At 38.0% G+C, this 18,890-nt stretch overlaps 1 protein-coding gene across 1 annotated transcript; it reads left to right on the top strand.

Moving 5' to 3' along the window:
- The first annotated feature begins 4,694 nt into the window (after positions 1–4,694).
- On the top strand, positions 4,695–18,732 carry LOC145435992 (uncharacterized). The gene is made up of 7 exons (XM_080313290.1): positions 4,695–5,434; positions 5,508–5,668; positions 6,493–6,654; positions 7,494–7,573; positions 14,986–15,097; positions 17,155–17,339; positions 18,497–18,732. Exons 1-7 carry the CDS (start codon positions 5,354–5,356, stop codon positions 18,730–18,732), a joined length of 1,017 nt encoding a protein of 338 aa, XP_080169416.1. The 5' UTR covers positions 4,695–5,353.
- The last annotated feature ends 158 nt before the right edge of the window (positions 18,733–18,890 follow it).

The following is an 18,890-nucleotide window of genomic DNA, read 5'->3' as shown; positions in this document are numbered from 1 at the left end:
TATTTACCTCTGCGTGTATTAAAATGTCCTCAGTGCCACTGGAAAAGCTTTCTGAGATGTTCATTTATTCCTCGTCAACATTCAGAAGACAATCAAACCTCCAATTACGCAAATTGAATCATTTTTTCAGCTTTTTTATGGTAGTGGCATGCATCTACTGGCTACACTGGTTTTTTACTAGTCCTAAGATTCTGTCCGATATAAACAAGTTTATGAATTGAGCTTATATTTGAATCATGATAGTTTCACAACAGAACCTATTTGTTGCATCATTATCTATTCCGTTTTAGATATGTTGCCTTTTTTGAATATTTCCCTGTGCAAATGAAAGACAAGTTTATAGGTGTAATGTGCGATGTGCCCATCATTTCCTATTGCCATTAAACTAGATGGGATTTAAAGCCATTCACCGTAGCCTTAAGACAGGTTTTATGTTGTTTCGCTGTTGAAGCTATTGTGAGATGACTTTCTACTAAACACCATTAGAATCCATAAAATTGACACATACATTCTATAACACTGTTAGGAGTGGAGGTTGTTTTAAAATAAAAACACCCAAACAAAATAGGCTACTTACCGTTAGTAGAAGTACTCTGTTTCTGACTATATCATGCTTTCTATCGTCAGCACATGCATTTGCACGGCCTACCTTGCATGCTAATAATTTTGTCATGAAATAAGGGACAAATTGCGATCAATCTTTCATTTTCAATTTGTGTGTGAAATCATGAAGCAGCAACACAGAGAAGGTCGTAATTTTCATTGTAGATTTATGTGCTAAGTTCATCATATGCCTCGTTAAATTGTAGAAATCAGCAGTTCCTGCAAATAGTGACAAATTCTGTGAAGTTTTACTGTTTCCAAAACTACTCACTCGCTTACTAGTAGTACACACTTATAACTTATAAGCCTTTTCCATAATATGACAACATCAAAACAGCTGCCTATAATTTCATTTGGTGACACATGTTCGCATATTCCACTACCGGTTTACAATGTTGATCCAGGCCGTGTTCCTAGCACCTATTAGCAAGTAATTTTATTAGCCCTAGCAACCCCGCATATTTTCAATCTTCTAAGAAAAATAGAAAAATAGCAGCAAATGATCATAACCTGTTCGTCGCATTTTGTTTCTCTGTTGATGGACATAATCTGCTACTTGTAACTACATTGTGCCAACCTTTCGCATGGTATGTGAGGTGTATAACTGACAAGGTTGAAAAGTAGTCTTGCCAAGATCAGACTGGTGTACGACTACGCTATTTGTGCCGATTCTTGCAGTCGCTATCATAAGCTATACCACAGTCACTCGTTTGTAACGCTAGATTTCATAAACTCGGCACATTATATTTGCATTGCGCTTCTAGCACTTTCTGACGTGTTGTTTTTATGGTACCAGTACTTTACCTGATTGTTAGTGACCAATAGACGTGTGCTATATACATTGGTGGGAATGATATTTTTCATCATGTTGTGCTGCGATCAATCTTTTATTTGTGCATTTGCATTTTACTTTGATTGTACTATTCTTCCGCTCAAGTTCTGTCTTGTACCGTAAAACCGAATATTCTTATTCTGTGACTGTGTCTCATGTGTTTGTATTCACCCGAGTTGTTCTTTAACTGCTCTGGTTGTTTCTTGCCTGATAGTGTCTTCTGTTTGCAATATCGCTGCACTTAAGAATTTTGTACTGAAAGGTTATTTGTACAGTTTTCATGCAACCATTGCAAGTCAACTGACATCCTCACTATAGCCAAAAGGATACGGTCTGGCCGTCGTTCTGGCAGTTTACCTGGCTTCTGTTTTCATGTGTCAAGATTTAAAGTAATGCCTGCAGCATGACGCAGTAAAAGGCAAAGAGTAAAGTCGATGATGCATGGACGATTATTTTAATCCCGCTGAATGCCATTTTCGAAGCATTTTCCTACTGTGCTATTTATTTTGTATTCAAAGATTTTTGTTGTTATTATCTAATGCAATTGGTAGGAATCGAAAATGATTGTTACATTCAGTATGCAAGTCCCTCTTTTCACTGTGCATTTTGACGCCGGCCTTGCTTCATGCTACAGCCATCTTTGAAAGACTGATCTTGACCGCATGAATCGCTGTAATCGAGTGGTTATATGCGGAATTTTGGTTTTCTGATGTATATATGATTATTTTTTCGAGAATCAGTCACAGGAAGACTCATATCTATTTTTCTGTACATTGTTCGATATTGCGGGTTGCTGCATTATGAATATAAATGATATTGCAAAACTAGTGTGGATAACATTGTTCTGGGAAAATTAACAGGCTACAGACAGATATATGCAGTTAAAACACGATGGATAGAAGCATTAGCGGTAGGTAGATCAAGTGTTTTGGAAGATATTTAAAGGCATGTCTGCCTGTTGAGTGGCACTTGCTTGAAGTTTACCTGGGCACGGTCAAGAACACAGACAGGTGCATTGCATACCCCGTGTGTGGAGCCATTTCAGATCTCTACGCAGTGAGTTTGACCACACCTCATATTTGAGAACGTCACTGGTGGTTTATATGGTCTCATAGTAACATTTCATAATTCTGCAGTATTCGGTCTTTACTTTTGAAATTTAATCGTTTCTCTCCATAGTAGTAACTCAAGGCATACCCTACTCAGTGCGACGTCTCGATTTTTCTAGAAGGCTGCTTCGGCGTGAGATTATTCCCGGGTGTTTCCCCGGGGGAAACAAACAGGTTTTATCGCTGACCGACCGTGACCACTTGTCATAACTTTCAATATATACCTCAATTCCTCAGGATAGAGTGCGCTGAATATCAGAACTCGTCATATATCAATTTCCCAGATTTTACCTGTATTTCCTATGCTATTTCAGGCATATTAGAACTTTTGAAGCATAAGCTTACAGCCTGGCCTAGCTATAGTTGTCGAGTCACGTGATCAGTTTGTGTGCACTGTGCAGCAATGATACATGATGAAATACATGTTTGCGGTTGTTGCACAAGTTCATTCATCGTTTCGTTCGTTCTGAGGCGGCGTCACGTCAGACAGCTTAGAATTATGCCGGCCGGTAATCCACAGCAAATCACCACTACCAGGATAGTGGGATATGTGCATTTCTCGTCATTTACAGAGCAGCAGCGTCACCATGATACTGTTGCTAATTGCTATGATATTTTGACTCATAAAGGGAACAGCGAGGCACCAATCACATCAATGACGGCAAGTAGGCTATATATTTCGACTCATTCAGGAAATATTTCGTTATTCTACCCGAGTAGCACCGATATCAGCTAATCTCTAGTCCCCTCCAGAAGCTAATTCATTATTGTACCCGAGTGACATCAATGTCGGCAGCTACTCAGTAGAATACTGGAACAATTCATGAGATGAGATAGATGCTGACGTGATGCTTATCCATGCAGTGGAATAATGAAGTATTTTATGCTAAAGCGATGAAAAAATTGCAGTGCTGATCACAAACAAGCTGCAGATGAATGCGGATGAAAATTATTATTTACTTGATTTCTTACGTGAAATATAAGTCACAAAAGGTTCGTAGCGATATTAGGTATACTGTGTACAGTGGTTTCCTAACTTTTGTTGTTATAAGTTGTGACGGATTTGTTGAAACTTTTTGGACTTTCGAGGCAATGCTCATCGTAGCCTCTGCAACAATGTTATAGATCACCAGCCGAAGTGAATAGATATTTGTGCACACTTATTATCAAGTCTGGCTCATAGGCTGGTGATGCGTTGGCACTGAATCCGCAGATCAAAGCCTGCAGCATGCCGTGAAAATGATACAAAATTGAACGTCGTGTATTTCAACAATCATCAGGATTTCATGATTATGATTTTGAATGACATGAGGCATAAACATATAGTTGTAAATACCGGTATAGAATAAAATTTTCGCCCTGACGCCTATGATTACCAGTGAACTCGGCCCATGACGAATTTGGCCCATTGAACTCAGCCCATGACGAACTCGGCCCATGACGAACTCGGCCCATGATGAACTCGGCCTTCGGTGACTTTGTTAATAAAAATCATTATAAACTTTGGAAATTGTATTAATTATTGGAGACAATAGTGAATTGGTGGTGGTAGACATGTCGTATGGATCTTATTACCACTGGGGGGCGGTATCCTATGTCGGACATATAAAATGTTAGGCATATGGAGTTGTGTAATGTTGATGAAGAGTGCAGAACCTTAAGGATCAGACTCTAAATGGAAAAACCTCATTGCACATGCCACATGGTGAAATCGGTGTATCTCAAGATTAAGGTTGGAGGATAGGCCTATTACTCCAACCTTAACCCTAATCAATCTCCGACCCGAATATCCCCCTCTACCAACGCTAATATCCCTCACCTCCAACCCTAATATCCCTGTTCCCCAACCATAATATCTCTCTCCCCAACACTAACAGCCCCCTCCAATCCTAACCCTCCCCCAACCCGAATGTCCCACACCTCCAGCCCTAATATATTCCTTAACCCTCCAACCCTAATCGTGGGATACCCTACCCTGACCAGAGGTGATCAGTAACGTAGTACTTCTACTTTTTTGAATTACTCAAGTAGATTTCGCTACTTTGTTACTTACTCAAGTAGATCTAATTTTCCGCTACTTCTACTTCGTAATATTTTGTGATCTACTTACTTACTTTTTGCTATTTTCAGTTTGTCAAGTAGAAGTAGTTTAAACCATTCGATATCACCAAGTGAACAGACTTATAAAAAGTGGGTTTATCAAGACTTTAACTAGAAACTGAGCAGTCACCACAATGACTTGGACTCGGACTTGACTCAGTGGTGAATTGAAAATGACTCGACTTGACTCGAGTCAAAACTGTAAAAGTGAGATTGACTTGTGACTCGGAGCCTTGTGACTTGGTTACAACCCTGTTGGGAACCCCTATGCCAGAGGTGGGCAGGTATTTTTTTTTAAATGAGAAGCAGGGAATACATTGGCGAGCCAAGTCAAAAGTTTGTGCTGCATTCTGCGGCATTCTACTATTAAAATGTTGTTAGCTCTAGTTCTAATTATAATTGCGAGTTCTAAAATTGGGTTCTGGTAGTTTTAGTTCTACTTGCGCTTTTTGAAAATCTTGTAGAGTTTGTACGAGTCTACTCACATCAGACACTGATAACATGGTGAAGTGTGCCGAACATGTGCCTAATTGCCGGAAAGTTGTTGATACCGACTCCTGTTTCTGTTATTGGTCATTTTTTCAGTGATCTTTTTCTGACATGCAATATCACTATTGACGTATTCTCCATCAATTTTTCAGATCTTGAGTTATATTGATTTGGTTGATTAATTTGCTTCAAAGAAATTCAAATTTCAATTCAACTGAAAATGAATTTTATACATGCCGTGAAATTACTATGCCAAATATTATTCATACCGGAACTGACATCTGTATTTGCCGATGCCATGGTAAGTTGAGGCTGAACTATAAATGTTTACATAACCTAATGCACTCCTTCATCAATTCTTTCTTGCCGTCCAGCCCAAGGGCAGCAAGACATGTCAACGTGACTACCCTGATTCTGATTGGCAAAACCACGTTGAAATCAAATGTGGCGAGAGAAATCTAACTTTCTACACGGTTGCACAGTATCACTCCTGCTGTGGATGTGCGGCTGGCCTTTTTGTTGCTGATGATTGCGGGTATGTATCACAGAGATGGTCATGATAATGAAGTACTTCTACTTTTTCAAATTGTATAAGTCATTTTACTCTACTTACAGTGTAGTTACTCGAGTAAATCTCATCCTTCCGCTAATTTTTCATAGTAATATTTTGTGACCGAATGTTAGTCAGGTAAAAAATAAATTTACTGTTTGACGCATTCATATCTAAGCTAACTGATAAGCCTTTCATCGTTTTAGATCCGTAAGAAATAGTAACGGAAACTGAGGTTAAGTCATGATATTTATCGTCAGATCAGTATTGACATATGCCCATGCTCATTGTCGCTCAGCTCAGCCCGAGATACCTGCGTACTTGTATGGTGGATATGACTGGCCAGCAGCTTATTATCCATTTTCATGTGGCGTCAAAAAGCAATTGTATAGCTCGGTGCGCCAAGGCATAGCTTCCTCACATCTTTTAAAATAGATAACAACACCGCTTCCTCAGGAAAGCGATCTTGTGACAAACTTATTTCATATGATTGTGCTTGTGAACACAGGCAATCGTTCATACCTATTGGTCCTTGCGACCTGAATATTTGATTACTGACATCCCCCACATCCCAGGAAGTGAGATTAGCAATGCCATGCTTAACTACATGCTCAAAGCAAGGGTCAACAACTTGTAATTTTCAAGGCATTGTTCAGATTTTTTCCTTGTTTTCATTGTGAACATGTAATTTATGATTAAATCTTCAATCTCAGCGACTCTCAATCGTCCCAAGAAATCTGCATTTCCTTGTCGTTTAACTGTGGAATAAGCCAGACACTTCGCCACTAACTTATGGCACTGTATTCCAGGTGTAACAACCAGTACACGACTGTGTGTAAGCCCTGTCCAGACAATTCTTTCACCGCTGAGGCCAATGTGCAAAGAGAGTGCACAATGAGTATGCCACCCACATATTGTGACAAGCTCCAATTCACGCAATACGTTAAGGGCAACAAGACATCAGATGCAAGGTGAGACATTTTGCGATGTATCAGGGGTGGGCAAACTGCGGCTCGCGAGTCGCATGTGGCTCTTTCAGCCTTTGATTGCGGCTCTTCAATCATTGGTCATGCATTTTGCCATTTTGCTGGAGTCGTTTAACCTGATTATAAATTAATGCATTCTATTGCGTATTAACAATATTGGTGTTGTCTTCGTGTTGTTTCTTTCCTTATGGTTTGTGCAAGACTTGTAAAATATAGGGGGGAGGTGGCACTACAGGATTGGAACTTTGCAATTAAACTCTTGAATGAAGTTCGCATAAACGTTTCACCCGCAAGGATGGTGCCGGGTCAATGGCCATTAATCAATGATAAATCATTGTGTTCAACAATGAACTTGATAATTAATAACGCCATTGCAGGTCACAATCATTTCCGGGCTAGCAATGGTGAACACGGCTCTTCCATTTTTATTGTAAAAGGCTAGCAATGACAGTGACAGAAGAGTTTGTACAAGAAAATGTCGATACATTCCATTTTCTAAATCTTTGTGGGTTCCTTTATTATGTTGATAGCAACTAATAGCAGAGACATGTCCGTTTCTCCCAACATTTTTTTGCCTGTGTTACATACTAGCTATAATGAAGCATGCTTGCTGTTGATATGATGGTAAAATCTATCGTTCCCCCACCAATCATGAATTATTAACAATGTTTTTTTAACCAAATGATCGACTTGAATGGGTGTTACGTACCCTATCCTCATGTGATACGTTTACGATTATTTCTGGTTTTGAGTGTGTGATAATTCTGTATCTACTGTGCAGAACAGATTGTCAATTTTTTAGCATATTAACCCTTTCATTACAGGTGCGAGTGCATTCCAGGAACCCACGCATTCGACCCGATGATGAATGGATGTAAGAAGCACTCGACAGGATGTGCCAAAAGTAAGTTGATAAGATTGTGTGGCTTACAAAATGCAAGTGGTTTATTGCCGGACGTTTTTGATCGATTTTGACGACTTGCCTTAATTGATCATAATTTTGGTGTTATTGTTTTAGCTAGGGACTTTATTTACGAGTGATGTAAAAATAATAATCCAAGACAGAAAAGCCATACTGGTAGTATCATTGATTCAGAGAAGTAGATATTATGAGATATCAAAAGGAAAGAGTTCTGTTCTTTATCTGTGATCTGTTCATTTCGGTGGTTTCCATCTCCACTGGGCCTTGTCTGTGTTTTTTACTAGCCTTTACATTGTCTTTGAAATTTCGTGTGGTACCTTCTCCAGTTCAAGACTGACCAGTTAATGTCTACCCAGATTGTGTATGGGTGGGGTGACTTCTTTTCTTTCATGTAGCCTACTTTATTGCATTTGCACCATTCTGTTTGCTTGTAGATGGTTGTGGACGATATATATTAGGGAGCTTTGAAGTGTGTTGTTTAATCGGCCATATTGTATATTCATCTCCAGGATTATTTTTTATTGATTGTGGTGCTTAGCTTCCTTCTTACATCTTGCCTGGTCGTGAATACGGTTTTTAATGCAGGTTGTACTTTGGTGTAAGTGGTGTTGATGAGCACTTATGATTCTAAAATTACATTCAGATATGATATAAGCCTAGTTTCCCTGTATTTTTATATTGGACATCCTGTAAAACATCTGTATTGCGCCTGAGTGAAGTGCAATATTTGTGAATTTAATATCTATTGGTAACTGGTGTCCACTGAGTCAAGATTTTGTTTTGAGCCAAATTGCATTACCTTATTTATTTCCCATGGGTTGGCAAAGTGTGGACTGTTGTTTAGTCCATCCGAGGCAAGACACTCCTTACTGGAGATTGTGAAATTTCCAGACCATTTGCTGGGTTGTTGATTCTTGGTCACTGATCAATATTTTGACCAGTACGAAACACCTCAAAATTTCCACCCATTTCAAATACCACAAGACTTGTACATTTGTGAAGGTGATAAGGAGGTAACTGGATCGTGAATAAAGTCAAAATCTGCCTTTACGTACAAAAAACAAGAAGTTGGTTGGAATCAGGTATCCACACTGATTGAAAGACACAAAATCACATGAAAAATTGGTTGGTGATTCATGTTTGTTTTGTGGTTTGAGTGATCTGTCTTAAATTTGACACAGGGATTGTGAGTCGTTACTATTATGCCTATTCCTTCTTGGGTAATACTCTTACTTACCAGTGTGGATTATCATTACCGTAATTATTATCAACTGTTGTCTGTTTTCCTGAGGCATTTGGACTCATTTTATCATGTCGCACACCTACTCATTAAACATGAAAGCACTGCTGATTACACAATGTAACAACGACAAAAACAAATTTGTCCTTACACAACAATTTATTGTGATTAGGAAATAATTTCCCTATGATGCTTGCTTATGCCATAACTACGGGTACGTGTTACTGAGCCTACTTTTAAATTGCTGCATTTTGGATTGCAACTTATTTGAGAGAGTTCTGTTACAGCACTTTTAACTAGTAGCATAAAATTTTAGTGACTAGTCTACTATAACCACTCCTAACCTTACTATGATATATTCTGTATAGGCTTACTGTACGAGTATGATTTATTCTCCACAGTGGAAAATACAAAAATGACTACCAATGCGAAGCGAATTTGTATAAGCCGTGCACCACAATGATTTCCCTGTATAATCGATTAAAATAGGTATGTTATAATTTATAAATACAATTTTTCGTCCTTGGTTACGTAAACAATGAGTATTCGTAATTTAAAACGTATCAACTGGACTCGCGTGACTTCTGTGGTAGGCCAAAAGCCTCAACATGTTATGCAATGACTCACCTGCCTATCAAAAACCACATAGCCTACCTGAGATATTGCCATTTTTCACTCCCAATGGTGATCAATGTTAATCATTTTACAGAAATTCGTAAGTTTGGGATCCAGCCAGTAATTTAGACATTGTTATTATAACCTATGATTACTTGATAAGCAATATGTAGTGTACCATGGATGCCACTCACATTTTTGGTTGAATCATGATTTGAATTCATTCCACACCTGACGAGTGACGTTACTGTTTCCAAATTTTAAATTTTGTAGCTTGTAAATGACAGGGTACTTTCACTTTGAAGTCATGTTTTTGCAACATTGAATACTTTCGAAATTTTGAAATCATGTTTTAGACAAGAGCTTCAAACCCAAGGTCCCTATTCGTATTCACCTCTGACTGGCATAGATAGTGCTTCACTACCGACTTCCATATCATTGTTTTGTTTCAGCACTGTTTCGCTTCTGTAAAATCAGTCTCTGACGATGGATTATTTACATTTCGATTGTAAAATCTTATTTGGTAACTTGATGCGCCTCCACATTCCATGAATTTAATTGTCACATAAAGTTATGTATGAGGCTTCAAATGCAGAAAATGGAATTGAAATAGAAATGTCTTATTTTAGCACTGATGCCAATACCTATATATTTGTGTTAATTTTGTAGTCATTTAAGCATTTTCCCCTAATTTCTCAAATCTGTGTTGCAATTGTATCTTGTATGTACGCTGATTCCTGTATGAAAGGCTGCTTGTTATTTTTACTATCACAGGAAAAAAGCATCATTTATTCACTTACTACGTTTCTCAAAGGACTCTGTGTAGAATGTAGATGATGCGTCATGCACAGTGGCGTCATTATGTTGGCAGAGGTTCTATTTATTCCCTTCTCTCTGCAAATAAACCACAGCCAAAGCCAGACTACCGGTAATTCATACATCATACTGCTAAAGACCATCACAACCATCACAAAAACAATCAATGGATGAAACTAGGAGCTTGTCCTTACATGGTTCACCTTCATTTCAAATCGTAATGTTGGCCCTTTTTGAGTGTAAAAAGATCAGTCATGGAGGACTGTAAATTCCAACTTAAGAATTGTATCTCAACACGACTGAGATACCCCAAAGTAGAAGGCATACACATGCACATCTGATCCAAGTGAACTACAGAAATTGTTGTATAAGAATGGAAAGCAATTAAAATTCAGAGACTGTATGTGTCAGACTGTTGGCCAAAGGTATAGGCTAGGTAATTCCATTTGCCAGAAATGTGATATAGTAATATTAAATGCAGGCTAGTATTCATTCAGTAGCATTGTCTTGAATGTGGACAATTGCACATCTTCAAGGGCTCTCTGATATCATGTCCTAGATCAAAATAGTGTTTCGCAATTGAATAAGATTTGTTGATATTCCAGTGTTGTTGTCGAAACCATTTTGATATTTGAGATTCTTTGAGGCACAAAACCTCAGTATCATATGATGGAATAAGATAATGTAACCTTAAACCTCTATGAACCGTTACAGCATTCTTGTCTCGTTAGCTAAGATAATATTTTGTAACCAGAGTAAAGGTCAATATGATTGTCTGGAAAGGGTTACATACTTGCGTATAAGTAGAAAAGTATGAAGTATAATGCAGTGAATAGCGCTGGTGTATGAATACAAAACTCTTATTTTGCTCAATATGCTTCTTGATAGCCTACCTGGAATTTCCCCATAAAATGGTTTGCTAACGGCAAATCTTTTTAATAATCTGAACGCTGAATGGATGCCAGGTAAATTAAGATGTAATTGTGTCATATACTGCCGACAGGTATTTGTGGGGTTCGGCAATCTGCTATTTCCAAAACTCCATCAGCCTTGTTATCATGGTCAAGAGTTGCTTTTTGGTACACATTGTATGAGATTTCAAGAGATTGCTGAATTCAACCTGTACCATAACATGGTACCAGCATTTCTGATTGGCATCTCAGAAACTACCAGTAAAACGGAAATCCCATATTGATTAGGATATCTATCTAATAATTGCTGCCAACCGAGATCAATCTTGATATGTCTTGCACAGACTATAATATAAATTGCTATTTGTAGAAAAACGAAATCAAGAGCTCCCCCATGTAGTATTGGCTTTTGTGCAGGTTTTACAAAAGCATTACTTTATTGGTGTCTCTTATAACAATACTTTTCATTTTAAGTGGGCAGACTTTTCATAATAAGGTAACCGCTGTTTTCTTCTCTTGTTCTGGATTGCGCAACTTGAAATGTGTAAACCTGCTTTTGTGATGTATGTGTGTTTATTGGTTCCTCAGTGACTGTGCTCAAAGAATTAACAAGTATCAACATGGGAATCTAAAGTAATTATATGTTGAATTAGGAATTTGCTATTGTTGTATTCATTAAATGTTTGCTGACCAACGAGGTTTTTGTTTTTGTTTATATATCTGGGATAGAGTATGTTGCTATTTGTGTTGATCCAATAGTAGTAAGTCTATGCTCAGTAGGCCTACTCACAAGTTAAAATACCTATTGTTGTCTTTGTTTCGTAATTGTATCAAGCCATCAGTTATCTGTCGTATAACACTGATGCACCCAGCTTGTAAATTATACTAGCCTATATCACTACTACCAGTGGAATTTGAAATTTTCCGACAGTCAGTTGCCGGGTGATTAACTGGGGAATTAATCTTGGTTCTATAGATAATTATTCTTCATTTGATAACAATAATCCTAACTCATCAAAATGGACATCGCCCACACAAGTCACCCAATCATTGCATCAAGTTTGTCAAACACATGATTGAAATGTCTGAACGTGTTGATTAATTGTTTACATACCGGTAAGCAACTCTAGGCTGCATTGTATATATATATATACGGTATATATATATGTATACTTCTACCATGTACCTTGTACCCTTTTACAGCCAAATTAATTCAACAGTTTTTATCATCAAAATTTGATAACGTGTTCTGCTCTATCTGTAACAGTATATTAAAGACCTATTGCCCCTATGAGCTGCTTCTGTGGCATTAAAAGTGACAACGAAAGCCATTTACCAAGCATTGTGATAATCAGCCTGGATTTTAGGTTGTTGCTTTACAAAGCTATGTAATTTCTGACGTGACGCAATACTTCCGAGATCACACTACAATACCATCAAAAATGAATTGTTGCCCTAATTTCATTCCTGCAATGTCTGTAACTGCTGAAGCAGTCTTCATATTCTGTGACTACTTGCATTCTATACTGAGAACACTCCGTGTCCTGTGTTACTTGCTATAGTAAAATTGCTAGAATCGAAGATTTTTTTGAATAAGGTAACACATAATGGTGTTTTACCACAGCTAGTTAGTTATTTGGGAAGGAAACAGTAATAATTATCTTCATTTACTAACATTTACTGGGAATTTGTTTCCTACATGTTGCATGTGTGCTTAATTGTTCCTGATTGTTCATTAGATATCAATTTGTGTCTAAGTAGTTGTTTGCAGCAGTGTAATAAATAACTGATCATCAAATATACATTTAGCTAGAGTTTTGGTACTTGAACACAATACCGGTATGTAGCTACTCTTCGGTCAAAGGTTTCCCTCTGCAAGAGAGGTAGAACTAATTCCATATATCCAGATGAGATGTCCCAGTATATTAGCGCAATCTGTGAAATGAATATTATTGAGTTTCCAAGACACGCTTCTTCCCAAATATAACTTTAAAATTTAATTATGTTCAATTTAATGTGGCTGTAGTTTCTGGTGACCTTGGTTGACATTGAAAGTCTGAGCTACAAAATCACGCCACTTTTGTAATCTCGAAAAATAATCCCTGTAATCTGATTGGACTATAATGAGGTGTGTCTTAGTGTCTATCATGTTCGGACATCGATTTCTAACCTGTTGTTACTGGTTTTGTGTTATCTTTCAATCGTTAAAATACATAAACCTGTGAATAATTAGATCTTAGGAACTACCAGTGTGATATAGAGATTAATGCTGTGAAATTGTTGTGCCATTGTGCAAAATCGATCCCAAACAAATCCTTTTTAAATGAAATCAATAATCTACTTTTGGTAATTTTGATAAATGCAGTTGGTTTCCTCTCAATCACCTGAACATATTTCCACATAATCTTGCCGTAGTCCAGCTCATTCCGGTTTTTATTTGTTTTGATGTTATTGTGTAACAACTTTTATCTCTGCGTGGGCGATTCCACTGGTTCATTGTCTAATGCTGATGGGATGCCATGTGATCGATAGACTGCAATATAGCTATTGTTGTGATAATCGTGTGGGAGTCAAATTCAGTTTCACAAATGTAAATGGATGTACAAATTCTGTAGCTGTATACCGACCGGTATGAAAACGTTTTGCCCTGTTGCATCATTGTAATATCAATCATTTCCGTTTATCAACATATATGGAAGCATCAGTTCTGTCATTGATCTGTGATCAGATTTTCACAGGAAATTAACATTCATCAAATCAAATAAGTTATGGTATGACGTTTTCTTTCGTTAAAACACGTTTTACATTGCTGTAAAAAGCTTGTTTTGATGCCTTGGATTGTTTACTGCTTAACACAATGATGGATCCATGTCTTGTGCAAACAAACCACATGGCCAGTTTTTACTATTTTATTAGTTTGGTATCATGACTCGGATATCTTGATAGAGAAGTCATTGAAATATTGCATTGTTAGTTCACTGTAACTGGTAATATCTATTAATCTATGCGCTTATAGGCAAGCTGTGACCACGAAATCTTTTCTTTTTATCTATCTTGAGCTATGGTTCCGTCTAAAATTAGGCAGCATATTTTGGAAGCAGATAAATTACTAGGTAACCACATGTTTTTGGAGAATTAATATATTGATTTCGCCCCAAAAGACAGCAGATTGTGAACCAGCCGTAAGGTAGATAACCATTTATATCAGAGGACGTTAAAGAAAAATTTATTGTTAACTTCAAAACAACAAGTGTGCTAACGTAATGCAGATTCATGGATTCCTCTATTGACTTCGCACAAAACATTTGTCGCAATGCATGCTTTATATTTGTGTTGTCAAATACTTGGAAGGAAGTGCATTAGTGTGCATCTTCTTGAGCTTGTACCGATCTACAATCTCAGTTGCAGGAACTTTTGTCAGTCCCAACAGTCAAAACATCAACTTATGGCAACAGCAGCTTATCCTTCTAACGAACAATATTCTAGCTTTCGCCAGATTCTCTGACTCACTAGATATTTTCAAGCGTCATAGCAAAACCTTTTTTGTTCATACATGCACAGTGCACACCAACTACAGTAGGGTTATTATTTATATAGCTATACAACTATGCACTTTTATGCATATTGATACACTTTTCCTATTTTCACTAGCCCTAGTAGTAATGTACATTGCCCTAGTGTAGGAATGTTGGATCACTATTTCTATATACATTGCTCTATAAATTATGATCATTATAATAATATTATTATATTAACGCATTATTGGTGATCAAATCACATTCATATGACTCCGGATGCATCTTATTTTTCAGATTTTGTTGTCGCCAATTCCGGCAACAGCACCCATGACATTCAATGCAAACCGTGTGAGATAGGCCATTGTACGTCGGGATATGAATGGGCATTGGAATGCCGCCTACCACCGTAAGTACATTTTGAACGTTTCCTACATTCTGATTGCGTATGCTATGAATTCTTGTCAGAGATATGCGGGGTTCATATTTTCAAATCCAGAGCTGGTCACTGGTCAGTAACAAACTTCTACTTTTCAGGGTACTAGCTAAGTCGTTTCTACTTAAATCCTAATGTTGTCAGACTACTTTCACTTCTACTTATGCAGAGCAGATTTTTAAGCAAAACTGTTGACACATTGCATTTTGGTATTAGGAGTAGTTGTAGGATAAGCTGTCATCACTTTTAAGAATGCAATTGTCACAAGTGGGTGAAACAGCTCCTGTATGACGATAACTGAATATTATTTGAATATTGTGTCTATTAGTAGTGTCATTAGTAGCCTATGGCGATTATTTTTTTACCTTAAAAACGGAAGATTATGCAACTTTTGACATTTTCAACAGTAAAAATCTTAATTTTAACAAGATTTTGCACTCAAGTATTTAAATTAGGCATTGCTGCACATAATGCTGAAAAACATTCAATAGAAGCGGTTGTTTGCTGGCAGCATTGAACTTCATTGTATACTGCTGGAGTACTGGTGATGAAATATGTTGAAAATATGTGGAAAACCACTGTGAAACCAATGTCCACCACGCAGTTAAGTTTCAGACTCAGATTTGAGATATCAGAATGAGCTTGGACAAACTTCGGACCTGCTAAAAATTTTACTCGTTTACAGATATCTTGATCATCTCGCCGTGTCAATTTATTTGTTTCATTCGATGGTTTATTAAAATATCAATATTATTAAAACCAATACACCACAAGATTGCGGTACAATGAACAGATAGATGGGTTCCGAAACGACTTGAATTAATCTTCAATCGGACATCCACCTTGGCCGAACCAGAGAAAGAGAAGACATCCTGCGTAATGTCACTGTTTATCCCCCGGTTCTGATGGACGTTCCTGGAGAAAGTTCAACACTTTCGGCCAAACCTCAACATCATGGCTCAATTGTTCGAGTGATGACTTTTGTATATATATAACCTTCCCAAATCCTACTATATGTGGCTGAGTTAGCATACCGCCATTATTAACGGTGGAGGCTCCGATTTTATCCTTGTCAGTAGCCAGTTCCGTAGAGTCGGTGGTTTATGTGAGATTCTCCTTCCCTACGCCGCTGTGCTCTCAGCGTCTTTGCGCTAAAAGCCCACAGAAAGATCCAATCCAAGAAAAGTAGCTTGAAAGCCTAAAAAAGAACAACGAAGATGGCACACTGACATAAGGCTTAGGGCATGCCAGATTGAGAGACCGTACTTGGTCGTTTTGTCATCCACCATCAGTTCATTGCATCGCATACAGTGTGTGTCTTGAGTGGGTAAAAATTATAAAACGACTACCGATTATACCACATTCACACAATTGGATTCCTTAATTTTTGCTTTACGTTGACCTTCTTTACCAGTCCAATCGACACACCAGTGTGCCGCGGCACACAGGTTGAGAACCACTGACCTAATGATGACCTATACTTACACATCTGACCTAGTCACGTTACAAGCAGCAAAGCGACTAAACTTCAACAAGTGGCTATTGATGTATCTCAATTTCGTTATTTGGTGATTGTTTAGTTTCTCAATTATGGCTCATTGTAATTGGACACTAATCGACCGTGACAGACATCGCGCTTCGCACGTACTCGCCTGGCTGCATGCTGCGTGCGGGAGCTAACGTTGTTTGCTTGTATTTCTTAATCTTTTTCGATCATAGTGTGATTGGGGTTATTGCCTATTAGCATACAATAAAACTGTAATCACTCTCATACTGCATATTGCGTGGGATTTATTAGCTATCAAGCCACAACGGGAAAATCTCCACAGAGAGGGCACTATTGAGCTGTGAGGCTTGCAATCACTTGACCATTTCTCATGTTACAACTTTGACCACCTCTGTGGAATCATAAATTTCCGATTTTCCATTTCAAGCGAATACTAATACATCGGTGCACGAAAATTGCTGTCAATTCCATGCTCAAATCATGATTGGCTTTCATGAAAGTTATTGTCATGATGCCGTTTCAGATGTACTGACAAAACAAATTCTACGGAAAAGGCTGCTGAAATCTCGGAGAAGGTGAATCCGCCGGATCCCACCGCCAAGACCTCAACGTCTTCCAGAACGACCACTGCACAACCTAAAGGGACACCTGTGGCTGAGACCTCAACACAATCCGTTTGGACCGGACTCGCTATAGGTTTAGTTATAGGTATGCAGCCAAAGTAATTAGAATTGGTTCTCAAGTAGAAGTAGTGACGCCGTAAGTTTCTACTCAATTACAAGCAAAAGTAGCCAGTTCCAAGACATGTTAAGACTACATCAAGATGAAGTGTTGGAGTTATTTCAAAAAGTAGATTCGGTCGATGATTCGCATGCATTTAGCAGCCAGTCAAAGTTGGCAGCCTTTGGAGTTGCATCTGCTTACTGCAATTAACGCAAATGACACTAGAATTAGGTGCAGTTTTCCCATAAATATTCAGTTACAGTGATACGAATGCTGATTTTCTCAGGGGATATCAAAATTTCACCCGTAAAAGTGATGTGCACTTATCCCAAATCTACATTCTACTTCACAAAATTTATATTGCAGTTAGGCTTAAAACACTGTCCTGTAAATGCGGATGGAAGTAGTCTATAAACATAATTACTTGACCAACCAATGCGAAGTTTATTACAAAGATTAAAAACAGAAATTGCCACAAGGGCAAAACAACAACACAACAACAAAAGAGAAATTACTGACGCTCTCTTCTTGTAGCATATTGAACATTTTGATGAATCTGTTATTCTCAATTTGAATAGGTGAGCTTGTAGTCCGCAATGAAGAATAAACAGTCGATTAACCCATTTACGTCGGCTACAATTGCTGGTTTTGCTTCATCATGTACTTGATTAATGGTTCTCAAACTGGGGGGGGGGGGGGTGTGAAAGCATCTGAAGGGGGCGTGAAGCTGCGGTCAACTGAAATAATTTTTCACGCTCGGCGCGATTTACCTCCAATTCATAGCTATTGCTCTCTGTATAGTCCAAATTTCATATTTGAGAATTCGCTCTTCAATGGTCATACCTTCCATGCCATCAAACTATCCTTGGGTTTGCTAGCATTCTGGCTGTTTTTGTGATATGAAGATAAGAAGGGCAAGAAATTGTTTACTATCATAAAGGGGGCGTGTTTTAAAATGTTTGAGAACCACTGTACTTGTTGAAATGTCTTGAGTTTCGGTAAATCTAGAAACGAAAGGACATTTTTTATCCGAAATCGAGATCCAGTCCTGGTGGACTAAGCCGAATTTCTATTAATATCGATTGTGTGGTGTTTCGATTGTAATTTTATAAGCGTTGGTTTATATGTACTCTGCTTTTCAGCTTTTTCTATTGTGTTGGTTGTATGTTGCTGTCTGTGTCACGAGGGGTACCGAGTAAGGAAACTACCGCTTCTCAATGAGAGTTCGTCGAGGGAACAAGACAGTCGTCGATCAGGTTTGGTATCTTGTTGCTCCATCCGATTAGTTGATGTATGCATGGTTCACGCCTCCTCGTTGTCTGCGACATTAGCATCCCATTCTGATGTAGTGTCAATCCTTTGTCAACTCCATTATTAAACCTACGTTCATACAGTTGGATTCCTGCATGAATTCGACTTAACGCTGTTCCGATTTCAAGTCACTTTTTATACCTTTGCGTTGTTATACAATTGAATTTCATCGGGCCGGTTAATTTAGTTGAAGCATCTGAATTCATGCCATTCCAAATAACTCTT

The sequence above is a fragment of the Botryllus schlosseri genome, chromosome 3, assembly GCF_051294905.1.
Source record: "Botryllus schlosseri isolate E-star chromosome 3, Bs_hap1, whole genome shotgun sequence".
Classification (NCBI taxonomy): domain Eukaryota; kingdom Metazoa; phylum Chordata; class Ascidiacea; order Stolidobranchia; family Styelidae; genus Botryllus; species Botryllus schlosseri.
Note: the sequence above shows the minus strand (reverse complement) of the source record. Positions and strands in the feature narration are given on the sequence as shown.